The sequence below is a fragment of the Meleagris gallopavo genome, chromosome 2 (genome assembly GCF_905368555.1).
Source record: "Meleagris gallopavo chromosome 2, MGAL_WU_HG_1.1, whole genome shotgun sequence".
Lineage (NCBI taxonomy): Eukaryota > Metazoa > Chordata > Aves > Galliformes > Phasianidae > Meleagris > Meleagris gallopavo.
Window position 1 is genome coordinate 98,072,830 of NC_139405.1, and position 19,961 is coordinate 98,092,790.

General features: G+C 36.5%; 1 protein-coding gene across 5 annotated transcripts in view; it reads right to left on the bottom strand.

Annotated features, from left to right (window-relative positions):
- Positions 1-19,961, bottom strand: part of NBAS (NBAS subunit of NRZ tethering complex) — a 160,455-nt gene that overhangs the window by 127,566 nt on the left and 12,928 nt on the right. For all 5 annotated transcript variants that reach the window (XR_014881627.1, XM_085218043.1, XM_085218042.1 and 2 more), the window contains exons 10-20: positions 14,758-14,896; positions 13,714-13,779; positions 10,843-10,971; positions 7,637-7,700; positions 6,009-6,202; positions 4,709-4,966; positions 3,863-3,988; positions 2,331-2,482; positions 1,412-1,546; positions 1,076-1,154; positions 34-138 (exon numbers count right to left, since the gene is read on the bottom strand). Coding sequence is in view for 4 of the 5 variants with exons in the window: in XM_085218043.1 (XP_085074169.1) it covers positions 34-138; positions 1,076-1,154; positions 1,412-1,546; positions 2,331-2,482; positions 3,863-3,988; positions 4,709-4,966; positions 6,009-6,202; positions 7,637-7,700; positions 10,843-10,971; positions 13,714-13,779; positions 14,758-14,896 (1,447 nt within the window). In the remaining variant the exon portion in view is untranslated. The remainder of the gene's footprint in view (positions 1-33; positions 139-1,075; positions 1,155-1,411; positions 1,547-2,330; positions 2,483-3,862; positions 3,989-4,708; positions 4,967-6,008; positions 6,203-7,636; positions 7,701-10,842; positions 10,972-13,713; positions 13,780-14,757; positions 14,897-19,961) is intronic.

The following is a 19,961-nucleotide window of genomic DNA, read 5'->3' on the forward strand; positions in this document are numbered from 1 at the left end:
CAATAACGAAAAAAATTAACAAAACATTAATACCCGAGCATAAGTTCTTGCTGAAAGCACAATATTTTGATTTCTGAACTTCTTGAAGAATTCTCCATCATAGTGCTGTTCAGCTGAATGAGGACCGCCAAGGATTTCCTACAAAAAAAAATAAAAATAAAAATTAAAAAAATTATAGACCAAATTTTATACAAGATTCACAACAGCATCCAAAACTATATGCATCATACCATGGATAAACATAAATTATACCCATAAAAGACATGGTGGAGGCTTGTTTTCTTTTGTTTGTTTTTGATTACTTTTTTGTTGGTTTTAATTTATCCCAGTATGGAAGAATACACATTTTCGATTGATAAGCTAAGACAATTCTCTGCTCTATTCTAATTAAGTTTATACAACATTGGTTACAAGAGAATGTAGTAAAAATCAACCTGAGTACTACCAACTGCAAAGTTAAATTAAAAAAAAAAGAAAAAAATACAGATTCCCATTCCAAGAAGTTTCATTTCTGTAACTCAAAAAAAAGAGGAGATCTGATAGAGAATCTGAATTAGGCTGACTTCTTATTTAGACTCACTGATGTCGTTTCAAAGTGATCCTACACCACATTCCACATCTCATGTTTTTGTATATTATTTCCTATGCTCAAAATTGTTCTATTATTCAAGATGCATCAGATTTCCCCTGACGCTTTACTTGAATGACACACTCGTGTGTAGATGCCAAATCCTCTGAATACACTTTCAACTATACACAACTATTCCTGAAAAAGTGGAAAATAGGCTGCTTTGCTGGCAAATGGACACCGTATGTTCAAAGCAGGCTTCTGCCTAGCTATGCCTCTCACAGCTAAAAGCTAACCATCTGCAACCTTGAAGCAGGAAAAATAAGTAGCTTGAACAGAAAACAGTTCACATTTCTCAAGTGAGAGACTGCTATATTTCAAGGAGACTATAAACATTAATACTACAACATATAACAAAAAATATGATGATGTGACAAAAAAAAAGTTACAGGACTACCTATGTAACGGGAACTCAAAAAGAGCTTAAGCCATTACCAAGTTTCTTACCTCGTAAGTTTCAAGGCGATCAAGATAAGTCAGCAACTTCAGTCTGCTCCTGCACAGTTCTTTTTGTTCCAGTGTTAGCCTGTTTCCAAAACAGATACTTTCACATTTACAATTGACATTGCATCACATGCAATTAAGACAATAGTTACATATTTGAACAACTAAAATATGTTGAGAAATTAATAAGCTGAGAACTTGGACACAGTACAACACCAATTTAAAATCTCCACCACTTTTCTATTAGGAATAACGTACATGAAAGTAACTACACTCTTATAACTCCGTACTTATAATAATCTTGTAATTCTGAATAAATACAGTTAACGTTGCATTTACTTTGAGAAGTTTAATGATAATAGCAGTTCTTGATGCTTCCTGGCCTCTCTTTCCTTTTTAGCGTCTGTTTCTTCATCTGGTGACAAGAAGTTTTCATAGGGAATACCAACGTCTGCTTCCCCTGGTAAGATAAATCTAGAGGACAAAGACAACTAACTCAACGCTGATCAAAACAACAAAAAGGTGTAAGAAATAACTATTGAATATGTCTATCAACAGAATTTTCTATTTAAATCTTAAATAAAAATCTCAACTTCCATAGAAAATTATAATGAATTCTGCTACAATAAGGAGCAGACATGCAGCACAAGCCAACAGAAAGCATCACCTCTTCCCTACCCTCCTTAAGAAAAATAAGCACAACGATGATGACTGTTAAATATTTCTAAATGCCACAGGTAAGCAGTGGAATTGGCAGCATTTCTATAGTGCACAATTGTAACAGATGACTGCATAAAGAAAGAACATCCTACTCCACCAGCAGGAACTGAATGATGACTGTCTCTGCATGTATTTCTGAACCCCTGTATTTTGCTCTGCTCCCCTCCTCAAATGAGTAACAAAACATTGTTTCAACTAAGATACACAATAAAACATCCTTGTAGGAGCAGCAGCAGCTACCAGGAGAGGCAGAAAAAACAGAACCTCACAGAAAAATCATGACATTGGGAGTTCTCCAGGATGCAAAATATAGACAGCCAGAGAAGACAGAAAAATCAGTACAAAAGTACTCTGTAAAATGTAAACAGGAAGCTTGTGGGCATCTTTAAGTACTTTGATTCACAGCACTACAACTCTTCTTATGCTCTTCATTAGTATATCAATATTTTCATTATTTGTACATTATATTAGATTTCATTACTTTATTAGTTGGTTTAAACAAAATTAAATAGATAAAAAGAAAACACTCTTGCCAAACCTGCCACCATCTTCTCCTTTTCCTATGGCCACAAGAGCTTCCAGGTCTGTGCCTTTCAAGCCATACTGGAGCAACTTCTTAGCAGCATCCACATTCTCTGGAACTCTTTCCAAACACTCATGAAGAACCCACGCACGCTTCTTAATTTTGCTCTGTCCAAGAACAAGAGCATAGGTCCATTGTAACACGTTTCATTGATTCTTAGAATCATTAAGGTTGGAAAAGACCTCCAAGATCATCTAGTCCAACAGCTACCCACAAGCACCAGATCACTAAACCATGTCCCTCAGTGCCACATCTACCCTTTTCTACACTTCCAGGGACTGTAACTCCAACACTTTCCTGGGCAGTTATCATAGTACTTGAGGTGCAGCCTCACCAGCTCTATCACCTCCCTAGTTCTGCTGACTACACTATTTCTTAGATAAAGCCAGAATGCCGCTGGCCTTCTTGGCCACTTAGGCACACTGTTGGCTCATATTCAGCTGGACTAAACAAGCCCCATACACTTTTCTTCCACATAGCCTTCCAGCCACTCTGCCCCCATTTCAACCCAAAGCAATGAAACCAAAGTTGTTAAAATCTCTTAATTTGTTTGCACCACTTAGAAAACGTCAAGTTAATCTGATGACTGTCAATGTGAACCAAGAAAAGATACCCCACAAATGATCATCTACAGTTTTAATTATCAGTACATGAATTTTACTTTGTTCAGTTAAAATAATGAAGGTAAGACTTGTTGCAATGCTAATGTACAAACACCAGATGACTTATCAGCAACAAGAAAAGAAATCACTACTTCTGTTCTCTAATTAGTATCTTTGCTGATTATACTATAAGAAACAATGTTTTGGAGCTAAAGATATAGGCATCATAAGTTCAATGTATTCCACAACAGCACAGGAGTCATTTTCAGTACTGATTTCTTCACATGCCTATGAGATTCTGTGACAGAAAGGAAAAAGCAAGGTCACAAAATATTATTGGATTTATTGGTTGATATTGTCTGCTGGATTATCTTCTTTCACACCAAAACCAACATAAAAACTATGTTGGATTCTACAAAAGAGCTCCAGTTACAGGCTGAATTTAATGCAAGTTTCATTATTCAACCTTTTCTACGGATACCAACTTAACCTTCCCAAATAACTTTCTACAATACCTGGAAATTTCTTAAATACAATATATTTTCAGTTATGATTTATTTGCCAGGAAACAATCTAGTGCTGCACGTGGAGAAGAGATTACACCAGAGAAACTACATTGATAGAAATTTCTCCTTGGAGATATTTTCTAATTTCAGATAAAAGCAAGTTCTAAGGTCTCTGGATCAGGCCTTCAGTTAAATTAACAAGATCACTCTCTCCCACATGACAAACAACAGACATTTACAGGACAACTCTCTGAACTGCCCCCAATTTATGGTGCATAAATTAGAACACAATGGAGACTTCTGTGAAGATTACAGAGACATTCTTTAAAAAAAAAAAAAAAAAAAAAAAAAGAGGCTGAAGTCACAAAAACAAACCCACCAAGTAATCTTGAATTGAGGCAACATTAACAGCTGACTTCCTCCATTGCCTTTGATACACAAGATCAGAATCAAGGCCATATGCTTGAGCCAAAGACAGAGCTTCCTCATATTCTTCATTATCTATCTAAAAAGCAAACGTGAAAATGAAAGTCAACATTATACATTCAATAATTAATTCTCTTTGTTAAAACAGGTAAGAGGGATAACTACTCTGGGTGTACTTACGCAGGTAGGAAAGCAAACATCATGTAAGATAAGAATATGTAAAGCTCTTAACTCAGATCTGATAGAAACCTCTAGAAAAACACAAACTTCTCAGTAAAAAAAGAAAGAAGTTATTTAGGCAAACACTACAACATAAGTACCCCCTGGAAACTATAATAGCTATAGTTTTGGCTTACCATTAGAACAACTGAAGTGTCCTAAACAAAGTACTGCCTAGAGTAGTCTTCAAAGAAGCATCACTTCTGTGATAAGAGTCACAAGGCTACTTCGTACGTATGGCATGTCTCAAAAAACATTCATATAATAGCAATATAAAGATATAAATTAACCCATTCCCTGGATAATAATAAGCTAAATGAACTTAATTCAATATATCCACCCATTCATCCACTGTTTGTGAACACTCACATTAGCACAACGAGTCTGGTCACACTAATGAAACATGATGACCAGCAAACATCCTGTTATTTTAATTATTATAATGCTGGTTTTACCTAATTTAACTGCCATCCATGAGGCCATTAGAAATATATGCTTAGTGTTAACATAGCAAGTCTCTAAAAAAATCTGTTCAGTTAAAACTCATTACCAGAGATGGAATCTTCCCTTTTATACTCACTTTTCTCTGGTAAAGTTCCTCTGGAGTCGTGGACCTCAAGCTAACAAGGCGGAAATTCTTTGTAATGGTACGCGGACGTTTCCGTGGAGGAGCAAACCGTTCCATTTCTGTCACAAAGTATAGGCCTTGCTTCAGGTAGCTGAAGTATCTATCCTTAGCAGAATTTTCATCATCTGAGTCAGAGTCATCTTCCCCCTCATCTTCATCACCAGCTCTGCTCTCCAAGCGTAATCTTTTCGGAACTAGTTTTATTTCACACTGCACAGAAGACAATTCTTAAGTACTTGGAACTTAGTACTTCAAATTTCAAAATCAACATTTTCTCTCTTTTAAACCCTTTATTTCTCAGCTTGATTAATACCCTCCACAAGCCCTGGCTGAGTCTGTCTTCCAGATTTGAGGTTTCATCACTCTCTTAATAAAGCAAGGGCAAAGGCTTCTTAACAGTAGTCCACTGTTATACTAGATACACTTAGTCCTGTAACATCCACAGTCAGTACAGATCTATGGAGATATAATTAATCTCAGTAAAATCATACAGCTTACTGCAGAGTGTACAATGTTTTCAACTATTAGCTAAGCAAATTATGGATTTCTGTTCAATGCAGATGTATTTTCAAACTGTTCTTCCATAGACTGTAACATGCCAGTCACTGGCTCTACTTCATTTCTTAAATAACAAAACTTTCCAGAAATATGTACAAAAAGCTTCGGTATGTACTCATCTATTTTAGTAAGTATTTAACTTTTAAGTTGTTTAAGATCTATTCCAGTGTAAGCCTTCTTATTTTCAAAGTAAATTCCTGGTCTACTTCATTACCAAATATATATTCCTGCCTAGAACACTATTCAAGTTGAATAAAAATCAGATCCCTTCCAAGGCTTGGCCAACTTTAATCTGCTCCTTGCTTCTCTTAAACATACTCTCTCTGCAAGAAGCATCTGTTTCAAAACGAGAGGGATGCTTGCAGTATTCTTCAAATGCACTAACAAAGCAGTTAAAAAAGAAAAAAAGTGAGCTGACACAAACTGTTTCCTGCAGCAAGATTCTTTAATTCAGATTCAGGCTTCCAGAAGTTTTGCATCTACACCTGGCAATTACTTGGCAAGCGTAACAGCCAAGTTACTTGGCAATTAAGATTTCTATAAAGACATCTGAATTGCAGGAGGTTCAGAATTGCCTGCCTAGAGATAAGGAAGAATCACTTTCCCTATTAATAAACATATATATGCATGCAACATATAGAACAAAAACCACTTTCTACCGCATTCCTTATACTTGCTTATGTGCATTCCTCACCTCCAGACTTAGAAATCCTCCATCATGAGCTGAAGTGACCTGAGGAGAACTCTCAAACCACTCACAGGACCTTCCCAGCAAGTTTCTTAATGTCTTGACTGATGACACAGTCAGTGCACCAGAGCAACGAGCCAGGATCACAGAATTATCTGCCCACCAATTTACATCTATCAATGGGTAATAGGATTCTTTATCTGAAATAAAGAAATAAGAAAGCATCATATAAGGAAAGGCAATTTTAAACACCAGATAAGAACTGAAGTGGCTTCAACTATTAAGAGTTATCATCTGATGGTCTAATTTAACAAACATTTATTATTTTATACACATCCTTGGTTTGGTTTACTGAATTTGTATTTTACATCTGCTAGTTTAGTGAAACCATTCTTGTATTAACTAAAGCTGTTGGGGGGGGCTGGAAGGGGGAGGGAAGCAACTCAATTTTTTATTTAATCTGATTACTTTTTAATATGATTTGGAAAAAGAATTCACAATAAACTGATTTACTTGCATAAAACGTGACAAATTTTAGATATCTGATAAACACCTCCTTCATATTTCCCAGGACATCCTTGATAAAGTCTCTCTAATCAAGAACATTATGTTAATGAAACAAAAAAGGCTTCACTGCTTTTGGGAAAAAATGACAACTGTGAACAAGACTCCCAAGTTAGTCTACAAGATGAAGTTACTAAGAATATAAAGTGACAACAAGAAAAAACAAAAGCATAACGGAGGAGGGAAACTGTGTCATTTGTATGGTAACTGGATGTTGGGACAAAATATTCACCACAAAGAGTTAGCTCAGTTTGTTTAATATATTATCACTTCCCATCTCTCTGAAAAAAAGCCACCTTCCCCAAACAGCACTTAGAAAAGATCAGCTTAACACCCTTCTGCTACTTCAGTGCTTAGTCACCTGGTTAGCCATGAAGATCTTAACCCAAAAATTGAATCACCAAGAAAACAGCACAAAGAAATGGGTAGGTTTTAATAACAAAGACATATTCAAGCATTAGTAAACGGATCTTGAACAGGAAACAGTCCGCACTCTTGGAAGAGCCATGCAGTACCCAGGAGATAAATGGCTGCATGTGATGGATTGAATTTCGGGGAATAAAGGCTGACATAAGGCAAAACCAGACAAAGGACATAAAAATCAAAATTTTGAAAGAAACGGAAGCAAGCTCTTCAAATTACATTAGCATTTGAGATGTATTAGATAAACATAGACAGAAAAGGTAAAGGTTAGCTTCTGTTTTAGGCTGCAGTCTCTAAAAATGTGTTATCTATTGTACTACAGAGTAGTGGCTTCTGACACAAGCTGAGACTTCTGCTGAGCATTCAGTATTCCACAGAAGAAACGATTAGTAATAAATGAAAACCTGCACTACCTGAAATATCCTTTTATTTATGGCTACATCTATAAGAATATTCCTAGGAGAGGATTTTTAAAAACCACACTGTGACACTCATTCAGCTATAGCATGCTACAAATTTAAATCATACACACCATTGTGAACTTACTTTAAGAGCAGTTAAATTAAGTATTTCAAATATTTGTATATTACTATAAATGCTTTTAACAACACAATGATTTAAAATAATAATTCAACTCTATCGCGTACCTTTTATTTTCTTTCTTTTTTCACTAGACAGTTTCCAGTCTGGGTTGACTTCATCATAACCCGGCTAAAGAAATAAACATGAGAGAAAAGAAAGGGTTAATATACAAGCAAATCTTCGTATTGCACACAATCTGCATATCTGCTCCATCACTGACCCACTCATCTTTCAGCGAAAACGCTCCCACAAAAATTTAAACCTTTTCTAATAATAAAGCATACTTTAATGAAATTGTACTTACCTCCAAAGCTATAGAGGTAAAAATAAATAAATAAATAAATAAAGGACCGCTTGTTTCTTCAATCAGTCAGCATTGCTTAACCAGACCCAACTACATAACAATAGTAGCCAAAATTCAGAATCTTAGAATCATTAGGGTTAGAAAAGACCTCTAAGATCACCTAGTCCAACTGTCCACCTACCTCCAATATTACCCACTAACCCACAACCCTAAGAATTACGTCTATCCCTTCTTTAAACATCTTCAGGGCAGTGATACCACCACTTCCCCGAACACGAGTTCTAACATCTAACCACTCTGACAATAAATTCTTCCTAATATCAAATATCAAATCTGGGCCTCCCCGGCACAGCTTTAAGGCCATTCCCTCTAGTCCTATCACTAGTTACCTGGGAGAAGAGGCCAACTCCCACCTTGCCACAACCTCCTTTCAGGTAGTTGTAGAGAGCTGTAAGGCCTCCCCTGAGGCTCTTCAAGACTGAACAATTCCACTTCCAGACTGGTGGTCCAGACCCTATGCCAGCTTTATTGACCTTCTTAAACTATACAACACTGCCAAGTTTCCAAGCCAACAGTTTCCCTGCTTGCTGGCAGAACAAAAAGCAGCACTCAATCAAGTGTTATCACTCAGTTACTTAAATGGCTTAAACCTTTCATATAGTCAGAAGTTCCTGGCCTGTTGTTTTTATAATTTTTCTTACCATTCAATTAACCTCATCACCATAATAATACCCAAAGGAAAAAGTCTGCCTTCATTTCATAGAACCATACGAATTGGAAGGGACCATGAGAGGTCATCTATTCCAAGATTCATCACACTCCCCGGCAATGAACAGGGACACTTACAGCTAGACCAGGCTGATCAGATTTCCATACAGCCTGGCCTAAAATGTCTTCAGGACTGAGCATCCACCACCACTCCAGACAGCCTGAAAACATTTTTCCATGCTGTCCCCTTCCTTATTATAGGGACCTGTGCCTATATTTAACATTGAGAAGTGTTCTGCTTTGGAGCTTACAGAACTTACTGCACAATGAAACTGAAGAATTTAAAATACTCTATGATAAATGGAGAAAATATATTTACACGTAACGCCTTCTATTTTGTTACGTTGGTCCACAATGTCAGAAGTGGATGTTGGTGATGTGGCAGTAGAGTTTGAACCTTCCTGACAATATTCCACACAAATACTGTTGCTACGTAACAGATAGCAGCAGAGGGACAATCTGACTAAATGGCATCTGACATGAAAGCATATATAAAGCAAAGGTGCGCTACTGAATTCCTCCATGTGGAAGAAAGTGCACCTGTTGACATTCATCAATGCATGCTGATGTTTACAGAAATCTAATAATGGATGTGAGCATGGTGAGGTGGTGGATGGTGCATTTCAGCAGTGGCAAGTCAGTGAGTCAGCTTCATTGGTGTAGATTATTATGAGGACAGTGTATAATCAGTGGATATACAGATGGTGTATGTATATATCCAGGAGCTTGGCTAATATAATTTATATTGGAGTAATGAGAGAAAGTTACGCACCCTATCCTGGACTCGTGAGATGAACTCCAATGGAGCAGATCTCCAGAGAGATCCTTCCCCGCTGGCAGTCAGCTCTTAAATGGGTCTAGGAGAGGTGGAGCCAGGCTCCACCCCCTCCTGCAGCACAGGTGATTTGCCTTCACCTGTGCTCCCATGGCTGACTCATTGCTCACCTCACGTGATTAATCAGAGGTTCAGGCCATGATTCAGCAGCCCCATACAGGACAGCATGCAGGCTCTTTTTCATCACTGACAAAAATGCAGAGCCAATAGCAGAAACTATGTTGTAAATTAGTGTTTTGTTGCTGAGAACCTGCTCTATCAAGAAATTTTTCTGTGCTCTTTGTAGCTTATGTAGTTTTCATAGAAATAAGTAGGAGGTATTGCTTTAGGAGTGACCTGCATTTATTTGAATTTTGAATGGACTCAATACTTTATGCATACGTCTACCATGCAGAAGTCAGAAAATGCAAATATTTCATGGTGACGTGTGAATTTATTATATCAACAGATGCACTAAAACACAATTGTTTAGTGCTAAGGAGAAAATATTCAGTTTTATAACTATTTTCTAATAAGAAACACACTTACATGCACTAAAATAACCTGAGATAAACACTGCATATGAGTCACTGAATGTAATTGATTATATCTAAACATAGTGACCAAAGATCCCATTTGAGTGGTACATAACATCAGTTCACATCTTGTAAGTTATAACATAACACACCTTCAGATGAAAAGCCTTAATTCTTGATTTCTAAAAGATACAGACTAACACCAGAATACTTCAGATACTACTGTGCATCATTTCAGGTCTGTCTCTTTTCAAAACTACAAGTAGACATATTTTTCTTGAAAGAAACTGTTGCCTTTACTCAAAGAACAGAGTTATTACGGATCTCCTTTGAAAATAATTTCATTTCTAATTCTCCATGCTTAAATTTGTACCAGTAATGTATAAGTTTTCAAGTTTTCAATGTACAAGTCTGGCACTTCCTAATGTAATGTCCCAAACTTAGTTTTGCAAACAATTTCTCTAACATGTGACTTAACTGACACCATTCTGATGGTTAAATTATTCTAAAACGTTATCTTGTAGAAGGAAGGAAAAAAATGAACACAGTAACACTTCCAGAAAAATTTGGTTTCAACCATTTCAAGTTCCCCATGTTGGCCTCCACTGATATTTAAAAGCAGCAGTTCAATGCACCTGTATCAATTATCCACCTGGTAACAATATAGCTCATTAAACTTTAAGAACCAGCTATGATGTAGTGAATTCAAGTTTAAGTTATCAAGTTTCAATAGAAAAGTTATTGCTAACTAATAGTTAAAGCACAACTCAATGAAATTCTCTTTATCTCCTCAGCAAACAAATCTACAGAGGATTAAAGTATAGCCTCCTAGCTTCTAAACGCTCATACCTGGTCAGTTTGGTCCCATTCTCCTTGTTGTCTGAGAGATGGAATAGACCAGATTGTTAGTTTCCCTGAGAAATGAATAGCTGCCAGAAGAGCTCCATCAGGGGAAAGATTCATCTTGAAAATTCCATCCTGCAAAATATTGTCAAGAAAAAGAAAGGGGGGTCAGAATAAAGGTAAAAAGACAACCTCTGTAAAGGAAGAACACTACAATACAGCTAACAAAACTCCAGGTATTTGAATTTATTTATAAATGAAACCTGAAAGGCTGTTCTTAAATTATCTGTTTACAGAAGGCATTTAGCAACTTCATTTCTCTACTGTCTCTAATGTCTAACACATTAGTGATATGTATTTTTGAGATTTTTTTTGTGTGTTTTTTGAGAATGTTTTTGGCTTTTTAATGTTATTTTTATTTCTGTGTCTGCTTTGTTTCCTAGCTATCCCATAGAAATAACAATATCAAGTAATCCACTCACTGCTCTCATGCTGAACAGTGATTTGCAACTATAGAGTTCTGCTTAAAGCCAAGTGTAAAGTATGTTGTTACTCAAAAAGGAAGGCATAATTAAGATTTTGTTAAGCAAATCATTATTATTTTCCTAACAGAAATAATTCTTAAGCATTCTGCAATTATGTTCTTAAGTACCTAGAGTGCTATAAACTGTGCTCTAGTTTCTCAAGAAATAGAATTGCCTTCAGTAGCATGCACTTTCTTCACAAATCCAGCTGCACACAAAGAGTGCTAAGAAATAGGAACTGATGAAGAACTCAGAAGCTTAAACATGCCTAAAATATATAACCTATTCAGATAAGCAATCAGTGCTTAAATCACATATTTTTGCAAGGGTTAAGCATCTACTTAGTCATCAGTAACAATCCTATTGCTGTTTGAATTTAGATGCTGGGTGGCTGCTAAAACTTTCATATTTAAAACCCAGGCACTGATATCTATAGAGATTAATCTATCCTTTGACAAAGCAGGTAATGCCGGCTCAGTAAACAGCTTGTCAGCTTGATGGAACTGCAGAACGAGATACTGAGAGGCTCAACAGATTGTCACTTCACATTTTAAAACTATCATTTAAGTTACCAACTAAGAATCAAATCTCAAATACAGGTAGTCCTCTAGCTGCTGTGCCTGTCACATCTTAATACTGTTGCCAATTCCCTACTAAGAATATAAAACGCATCTCCCACATTCAAACTATAATTTCAGAAATTTGAATAAAACATTCAGTAATAACTATCTCTGATTTTGTTTGTAAATTCAGTATTAGCAAATACAGTGAGGATGAAGTTCAGCACAGCACTAGTCTTGTCTTTTTTGTTTTCAGTGAAGGAAATAAAATCTCTCCCCATTCCACCCTTGAGAGAGATTCAGAAAGACCTGTTTTCACGATCCAACCAAGCACTCAGTTTTTTCTTTACACCATTCACCTATAAACCTCAAAAATCTACAAAGGTTATTTCTAAATAACCATACAAGCCATTTTTCTCTCCAGAGAACACAGTGCAGAGCAGGAGATAGATTCTTCTTTGCAAATAAATCACAAGGGGAAAGCTTATTTCTGATTGGAAACAGGAGTGAATCAAACAAAAGCTACAAATAAACCATAAACAAGAGGCAAGAGAAGGTGATGCAGACACTGAGTAGACAGCCCTGAAGGTATGCAGAAGAAAGCCAAAACTACTCTGAACAAAGGTTTAGAAACAGAAATTACACACCAGCATTTCAGTGTGATGAGACTTCAACACTCACTCCCTCAAGGGAAGGGGGAATCCAAGACACATATGCAGGGTTTGTTTGTTAAGTTCGTTCAAACTGTTGAAAACCAGCTGTAGGGAGCCTACATAGGAGGGGCCTAAATAGGAGGGGAATCAACTCTTTGAAAAGGTAGATAACTGCAGGACAAGAGGAATGGTTTTAACTTGAGGGAGGGAAGATTTAGGTTGGATGTCAGGAGGAAGTTCTTCACAGAAAGAGTGGTGAGGTGCTGGAACAGGCTGCCCAGAGAGGCTTTGGATGCCCCATCCCTGGAGGTCAAGGCCAGGTTGGATGGGGCCCTGGGCAGCCTGGTCTAGTATTAAATGGGGAGGTTGGTGGCCCTGCATATGGCAGAGGGGTTGGAGATTCATAATCCTTGAGGTCCCTTCCAACCCTGGCCATTCTGTGATTCTGTGATTCAGTTTTGCTAGTTCCACGTGCACCCTCATAGTATAAGTTCGACTCATCTTAAACACTTAGAGCTGCTTAGGAAAACCTTTGCATAGTATCTCTTAGCATAGAGTAGAAAAAGAGTCTGTTTTCCCTATTTAAATTTACATTAATTATTCATTGTTTGCTGTACAAAAATTGTAGGCCTGTAAATTAAGTGGATTTTTGTTAATATTCTTATAGGAGTGGAATAGTGCAGAAGGTTGGGTTTTGATTTTTTTTCCTTCTCCTCAAGCTATGTCATTGAGAAAAAAAAAAAAAAAGACACAAACAAATCTCTTTTTTTTGGGAGCATCTACCTAACATGCTATGTTTATTATATTCATTAATAAGAACTTGGGTGGCTCTTTGCACCTTTCCTTTGAAGGAAAGCTTGTATTTAAAACTGAGCTCTATATCACCAACTTTATTCCTGCTAGTATGCTGGAAATCCCAAAATTCAAGCTTCAGCAGATGAACTAATAGGATTTTCAAGAAATCCATAGAAGCTACTCCATTTAAAATTAAAAGCTTATTATTTTTTATAAGCTTCATAGAAACGTTAATTCTTTCGTTTTATAAATTAAAAACTCCTTTCAGATCCATCTCTCAGGCAGTCATTAACAGACAATTATGTTAGTAGAATACATTTCTGGGGTAAACCTAGACCTTAATACCTGTTCTGTTCCCCGTCTGCTGTAAAATCTTAAATTCATAATCCTTAATAATCCTCTTCTCTGAGCCTGTAAGAACAGAAACATACCAAGAAATGAATCTCATACACTGTTTTATGCACCAAAAAAAGTAAGTCAAATCTGAAGTATTAAAACATCTTTACAGAATTCTTTAAACTTTCTTAGGCTGTCTATTTTAAAGTAAAGCAAGAATAACTTTGCCTGTTTCACTGTATATGTATCATGCTGCAGAAAAGCACCTGGCCATTCACAATGAAATGATTAATTAATTCCAAACTAACTAATATTTATACAAGAACAAATATTGGAATTTGTCCTACTATAATGTAAATTCATTTCACTATATCTTTATTTATTTATAGAATAGTTCAGCCTGAAGCGACCTACAAAGACCATCAAGTCCAAATGGCTGACCACTTCAGGGCTAACCAAAAGTTAGAGCATGCCTTAGAGGGCATTATCCAAATGCCTCTTGAACAATGACAGAGATGGGGCATCAAACACCTCCCTTCGAAACCTACTCTAGTGTTCAGCCAATCTCACAGTAAAGAAATTTTTCTTAATATTCACGCTGAACCTACTTTGGTATAGCTTTATGCCACTGCCTCCCAAACTTGCAAATGATGGCTGTTACCAAATCAAACATTTATTTCTACTAGAAATAAATGAAGTCAGGAATCAGATAAACTGAAACATTTTCCTCAGATGTACTGCCTTTTGTTATGAATTAATTAAAAAAAAAGATAAAAATAAATTTACTTTTTCAATTTTTTTTTTAAATTGATAGTGAACATTTGTTGCGTTTCGTGTTTTTGTTGTTTTGTTGTTGGCTTTTGAGTTTTTTGAAAACCACAGAAAAGATATCATCAAAAAAAAAAGTTATACGTACTAGAGAGAAAGAGATAAATTATTAGGAATTCACACCATAACTTCAAAATAGCAGAAAGATGCATAGTGAACATTAGATAACTTTGTTGATTACAATAATAATTCCCCCAAAACATTAAAAAGAGGAAATATACTCACTGTTTTAATATCATCTTCATAACTAGTAACCTGTTTATAATGGGGAGATCCTGATAGAACTCTCCAAGCAGATATCCCACAAGCAGTTGCTTTAGATACTCCATCTTCATCTGTTTCACATCCTCCTACAAGCAAAAGTCTGCAAAATATACAAAAGCATATTATTGGTTTCATATACTGCCACATAAATGTTGTGCCATTGTTCTCATTTGTTTTTTATCTTTAAGTCAGAACTACAGCAGTTTGCTTGTGATAATAAGAAACTTTCAGTACAGTATAACAGTCTCAGCAAGATTTAAACATCAGGATGTTCATTCAGAGACAAGTTGTTTTTCTTTTAATTAATTCCTGTTATTTGTATTATTTATCTCCATCCATTACCAGTCTTATTTTTCCCAAATGAAGCATAACTCCCACCATTTAAAATAAAATATATGGTTATAAATTGCAGTTCCCTCTACGCTGAAAGACTGACATGAGTAACAACTTAAGTTTACAAAATATTCCAATAATTCAGTTTAAGTATGAACAAATGGAAATGTAGTAAGTAGTACAAAAGCTATTTCTCCTTTAATTAAAGAATCATCAGGAAGAGGTAGAAAATGAGGTTGAAATAAAGTCACATTATCAGTTACGTAAGTCACTCTGAAAGTAATGCTTCCTACTTATTTCCACAAAAGCCACAACAAAGAGCACAATAATACTATCTGATAGAGGAAATTCTCAGCTACAAAACAATGTTTTTCAACAGTCACCACTATTTTCGTCAGTGATGAGCAAGAGCTTGCATGCCACACTTATAAGAATTTGAACCAGTGAAGGTGACCTGCTGTCATCGCTCCTGAAATGCACCACCCATCACCTCACTGTGCAATCTCCATAAATGTTCAGCAAGAGTTGATGAATGTCCATAGGCACAGTATTTTCCACATTTCGTTTCCAATGAATTCCACATGGAGGAATTCAGAGACACATCTTTGGTTCGTATTCACTTCCACGTCAAATGCCATTTTGTCAGCCTGCCCCTCTGTTGCCATCTCTCATACAGCAACAAAACATTAATGGAATACTGGTGGGAAGATTCAACCCCTACTGCCATACCAACATCTGCCTCTGATGTCACGGGCTAACACAATAAAAAAAAGAGGTATTACTTTCAGAGCGTCCCATGTAAATGTATTTCCTCCAGTTAATGTAGAATATTTAAAATTCTTCAACTTCAGTGCACAGAAGGTGCTATAAAGGTCCACTGAAAAAATTTCCAGATGTTAGATCTAAAGCATATCAAAGGGCCCTTTAAGCCCTTCGACTTTATTAACAAGCAGTTTTAGATTTAACTGATGGTTACTTTGACAAAGAAATTAAGAACAGACGTTTACGTCTGTTTGGAAGCATCAATTTATTGAACAAGCCGTCAAAAAGCAAAGTATCTGCAAAAAAAGGCATGGATTGAAAAAGCCAGAAGTTGAGGCTAGAGAACGCTCCTCTATCAAAGTGTGAGTTATTACTCTTGAAATATTCTACCACCTAGTGGCTGAAGCTCATATAGCAATTGTCCACCCTTGCGATCAACTCCAGAATACATTAAGAAATAAAAAGTGATGTTGCATCTCACTAACAAAAAACTCTGTTACAGCCCTACTAAATAACAAACAGTAATTTGATATTATTGTACAAAAACATCTAATTTTAGCTGCCCAGACAACTGAATAGTATCTGGCACAAAAGTGAAGAAGCTCTCTGTGTATTTCACAACAGGACACCCAATTTAAATAAATCTCTTTATAACTTACTCTTCAGGGCACTAGAATGAGTATTGATTTAACGGACATGTACAATATGAGATGAGTATTTCTGGTAGACTAAAACTGATTACTGAAGAAAAGTGCCCTTTGAAAAGAGAACAATTCACAGACTAAATGTCATACACTTAATCCGTTCATTTCTCTCCTGCACATCTTTGTTTCTCCTCTTCCTCACATTTCCCTTTTATGACTTTCTCACGTTTCCCACACTTTTACTACTGCAGACTGACATGTTGCCTCTCATCAAGGAGGGTAAGGACTGCCCCCAACTCATACAAAATCATGGCCTAGACATGATATAGTTTTTCTGAAGAACTTGAGTTAAAAACAAGGAAGCAAAAAAATAAAAAATAAAAAAATAAAAAACCCTCAGGAAAAAAACCTTTCAACTGATACATGGTACCACCTGAAATTCCTAAATTCCTCCTAACAGCTCTAGTAAGTTTTAGGACAAAATATTCAATCTACCCTGTTGTGCATGATATAGGTCATGTCCATTTTATCTGGCCAAGAATAAACACACTGGCATACTCACATCTGAGCACACAGACTAGTATCAGTGAACACAAAGTTGTATTTTACAAGTCTGAAAGATGTTGGCAAAAATCAATATTACATAGATCATTACATATAAAATGATTCCTTAAGAGTTTCTTACTCTCCTCACCCCCCTTCTTTCTTATTAAACCATGGAAGAAAGTTTCACACGCATCTGCATCTCTTTCATGAGATCACCACAGCTAAGCTGTCAGTTCTTAATAACCAAAAGACAGCAGGCATCATTCTCTGGAAAATTAATTTATCTGTAGTCTTGTCCATCCACAGGCATCTACATTCTTCCATAAGAACCAGCTTCCACTGCAACACGCCACTCAGTTAAAAACTTCAGTAAAAGCAGTAACTAAAATTCAATTACAATTGACTGCACAATGCCAGAGGTGACTCAGAAACAAACAGTAGCAGAAAGACCAAGAGAAGAATTGTCAATAATAGTGACAGCACTGGCTCCAAAACTGCCTGAACTAGCTCTCAAAAACTCCATCAAGATAAATCTTTTCAAAGAAATTTTGCAAAAACTGTCACATACAGTGCAACAGATTTATAATTCAAAAGTATCTTTTAGGATAAACGAAACTCAATGACAGCTGGAATTAAGATGTCATATCAGTTTAGACACACACAAAACACACAACCTCGAGACAAAACGCCTTCTCCCAGGACTGCAGAGAAATTCATCATCACAGCAGGTACTTAAAATTTTAAAAAGCTTTTCAGAGAGCAAAATGCAGCAGCGGGGGCAGAAACTATTAAGATGAATAACACAACTGGCATCTAAAGAAAATGAAAAGTACTCTTGAGAGGCTCAAAGATCTGGCCTTGTTTACCAATTATTTTTTCAAGACTAGACAGGAGATGACTCCAAAAATAAGAAGACTTGACAGGTAGGCTGGAAATCGCCATGGGAGAGTGGGGGGGTTTTTCTGGGTTGTTGGGGGTGTGTGTGTGTTTTTGGGCAGGTGGGGTTTTTCTGGGTTGTTGGGGGGTTGTTGTTGGTGTGTGTGTGTGTGTGTGTGTGTGTGTGTGTGTGTGTGTTTTTGGGCAGGTGGGGTGTTTTTTAAGTCAGTCCAATGTGAAGAAAATACTATGTCAACAATTCCCTCAGCCCCAAAAATATGAAGCACTACTTTTTCACGGCAAATACTTGGTTTCCTATACAAGCTATAGGCTGAAGCCACTCCTGATGAGCCACAAAGCAATGTTAATTTAATAACTGACACTTACTTGGTAAGGCCCTCAAAGGGAATACGTTACGACAGAACTGGGTAAGGGGTTCATACACCAGATGACTGTGCTACGATTAGAGTGAACTCAATAAGTTGGAGAGACGGGCCAGTAGAAATCTCAGGAAATTCAAAAAAGGAAAGCACAAAGACTGCACCATGGGAGGAATAGCCACATATGCCTATGTTAACTGGACAGAACAGAACAGACGGAAGATGGCTTTCCAAAAGAGTATCTAGGGAGTCCTGATGAACAACAAGATGACCACAAACCATCAACATGCCTTTGCAGTAAAGGAGGACTAATTCATCTTAGACTGCATGAGGAAAATCACTGTCAGTATGCTGGGAGAAATGATCCTTCCCATCTGGCTAGCACATGTTAGATACAATCTGGATTGCTGTATCCAACTCTTAACATCTCCGGTATAGCAGACATGGACATGATACTGGAGCAAGTCCAGCAAAGGGCCTTTCAGTCTCAAAAAGCTGTCTGCCCTTACATATCTCAACTGTACTCTGTTTTCAAGGGTTTTATAAAGTTAGGCTAAAGATAACTAGCATACTAATGGTCTCAAGGACAGCAAGTAAGGCATTCAAGAAAAACTTGAGACTTCTCCACAACTCTTCACTCATCACTCATCAATTTTGGTATAAAAAAAAAGCAAAAGTTTCAACTGAATGTAAAACCTCAATCTTCCATAACTATCACACATTTTAGGCTCTAGCATCAAAAATCTTCTGTAGAAATTGCAGATAACCCCATAGTGGGTATTCAACTCAAAATTAAGATACACAAAATAAGCAAGGTGATGGAACTCCCATTAGAACCTACAGAGAGCTCACACTGAAGCAGACACATACGTTTTATCAACTGAAGAGCACCATAAATTCCATCATAGATGAAGACTAGTCTATAGGAGAATGCAAACATTCAAGCATCTAAAAAGTACCCAAGATTTTTCAACAGCAGTGAAACTCAAGACACTTCTTCTCAAGAACTACTGTTACAAGTTTTCCTACAGAATCTGATATAATTCTTACTGAAACATCCCCTATATGTTAGGAACCATTAAGCTTGGTCTGAACAAGAAAAGAATGAATTGGTTGTGTTGTCTAGTCAGAGTGCTAAGAGAACTCTATAACCTATACATCAAACTCTCGATTTAGTATACTGAGTATCAACTATGTGGGATTACTAGATAACAGGTGGAAAGAGGTAACTACATTCAAATTTAATCTTTTAAAGTAATAAACTGGAAGAACATTAGTTCTTGTCAATAACCAGTTTTTCCTAAAGGTAGGTTAGACAGCTCATTTAACACAGAATAATGAGTTTCTAAATCAGTGAGGTTTCTCCTAATATTCTATAGCCAAGATCAATTTCAGTGTAAAACAATGCAGAGATGTAACCCTGGGCCAGTCAATTCAATCCTAATAGTTCTAGATATTTTTCTTGTACTACAGAAGTTCTTATATTTGAAAAGATAAGTTGCTGTTATGTATCAAGATAAATTCAAAGAGATATAAAAATAATAGTTATATTTTCAACCACGGTAATTGCCTAACCAGGCTCTATTCCAACTACTGGTTCAAAAGCAGAGTTAGACTGAATGGC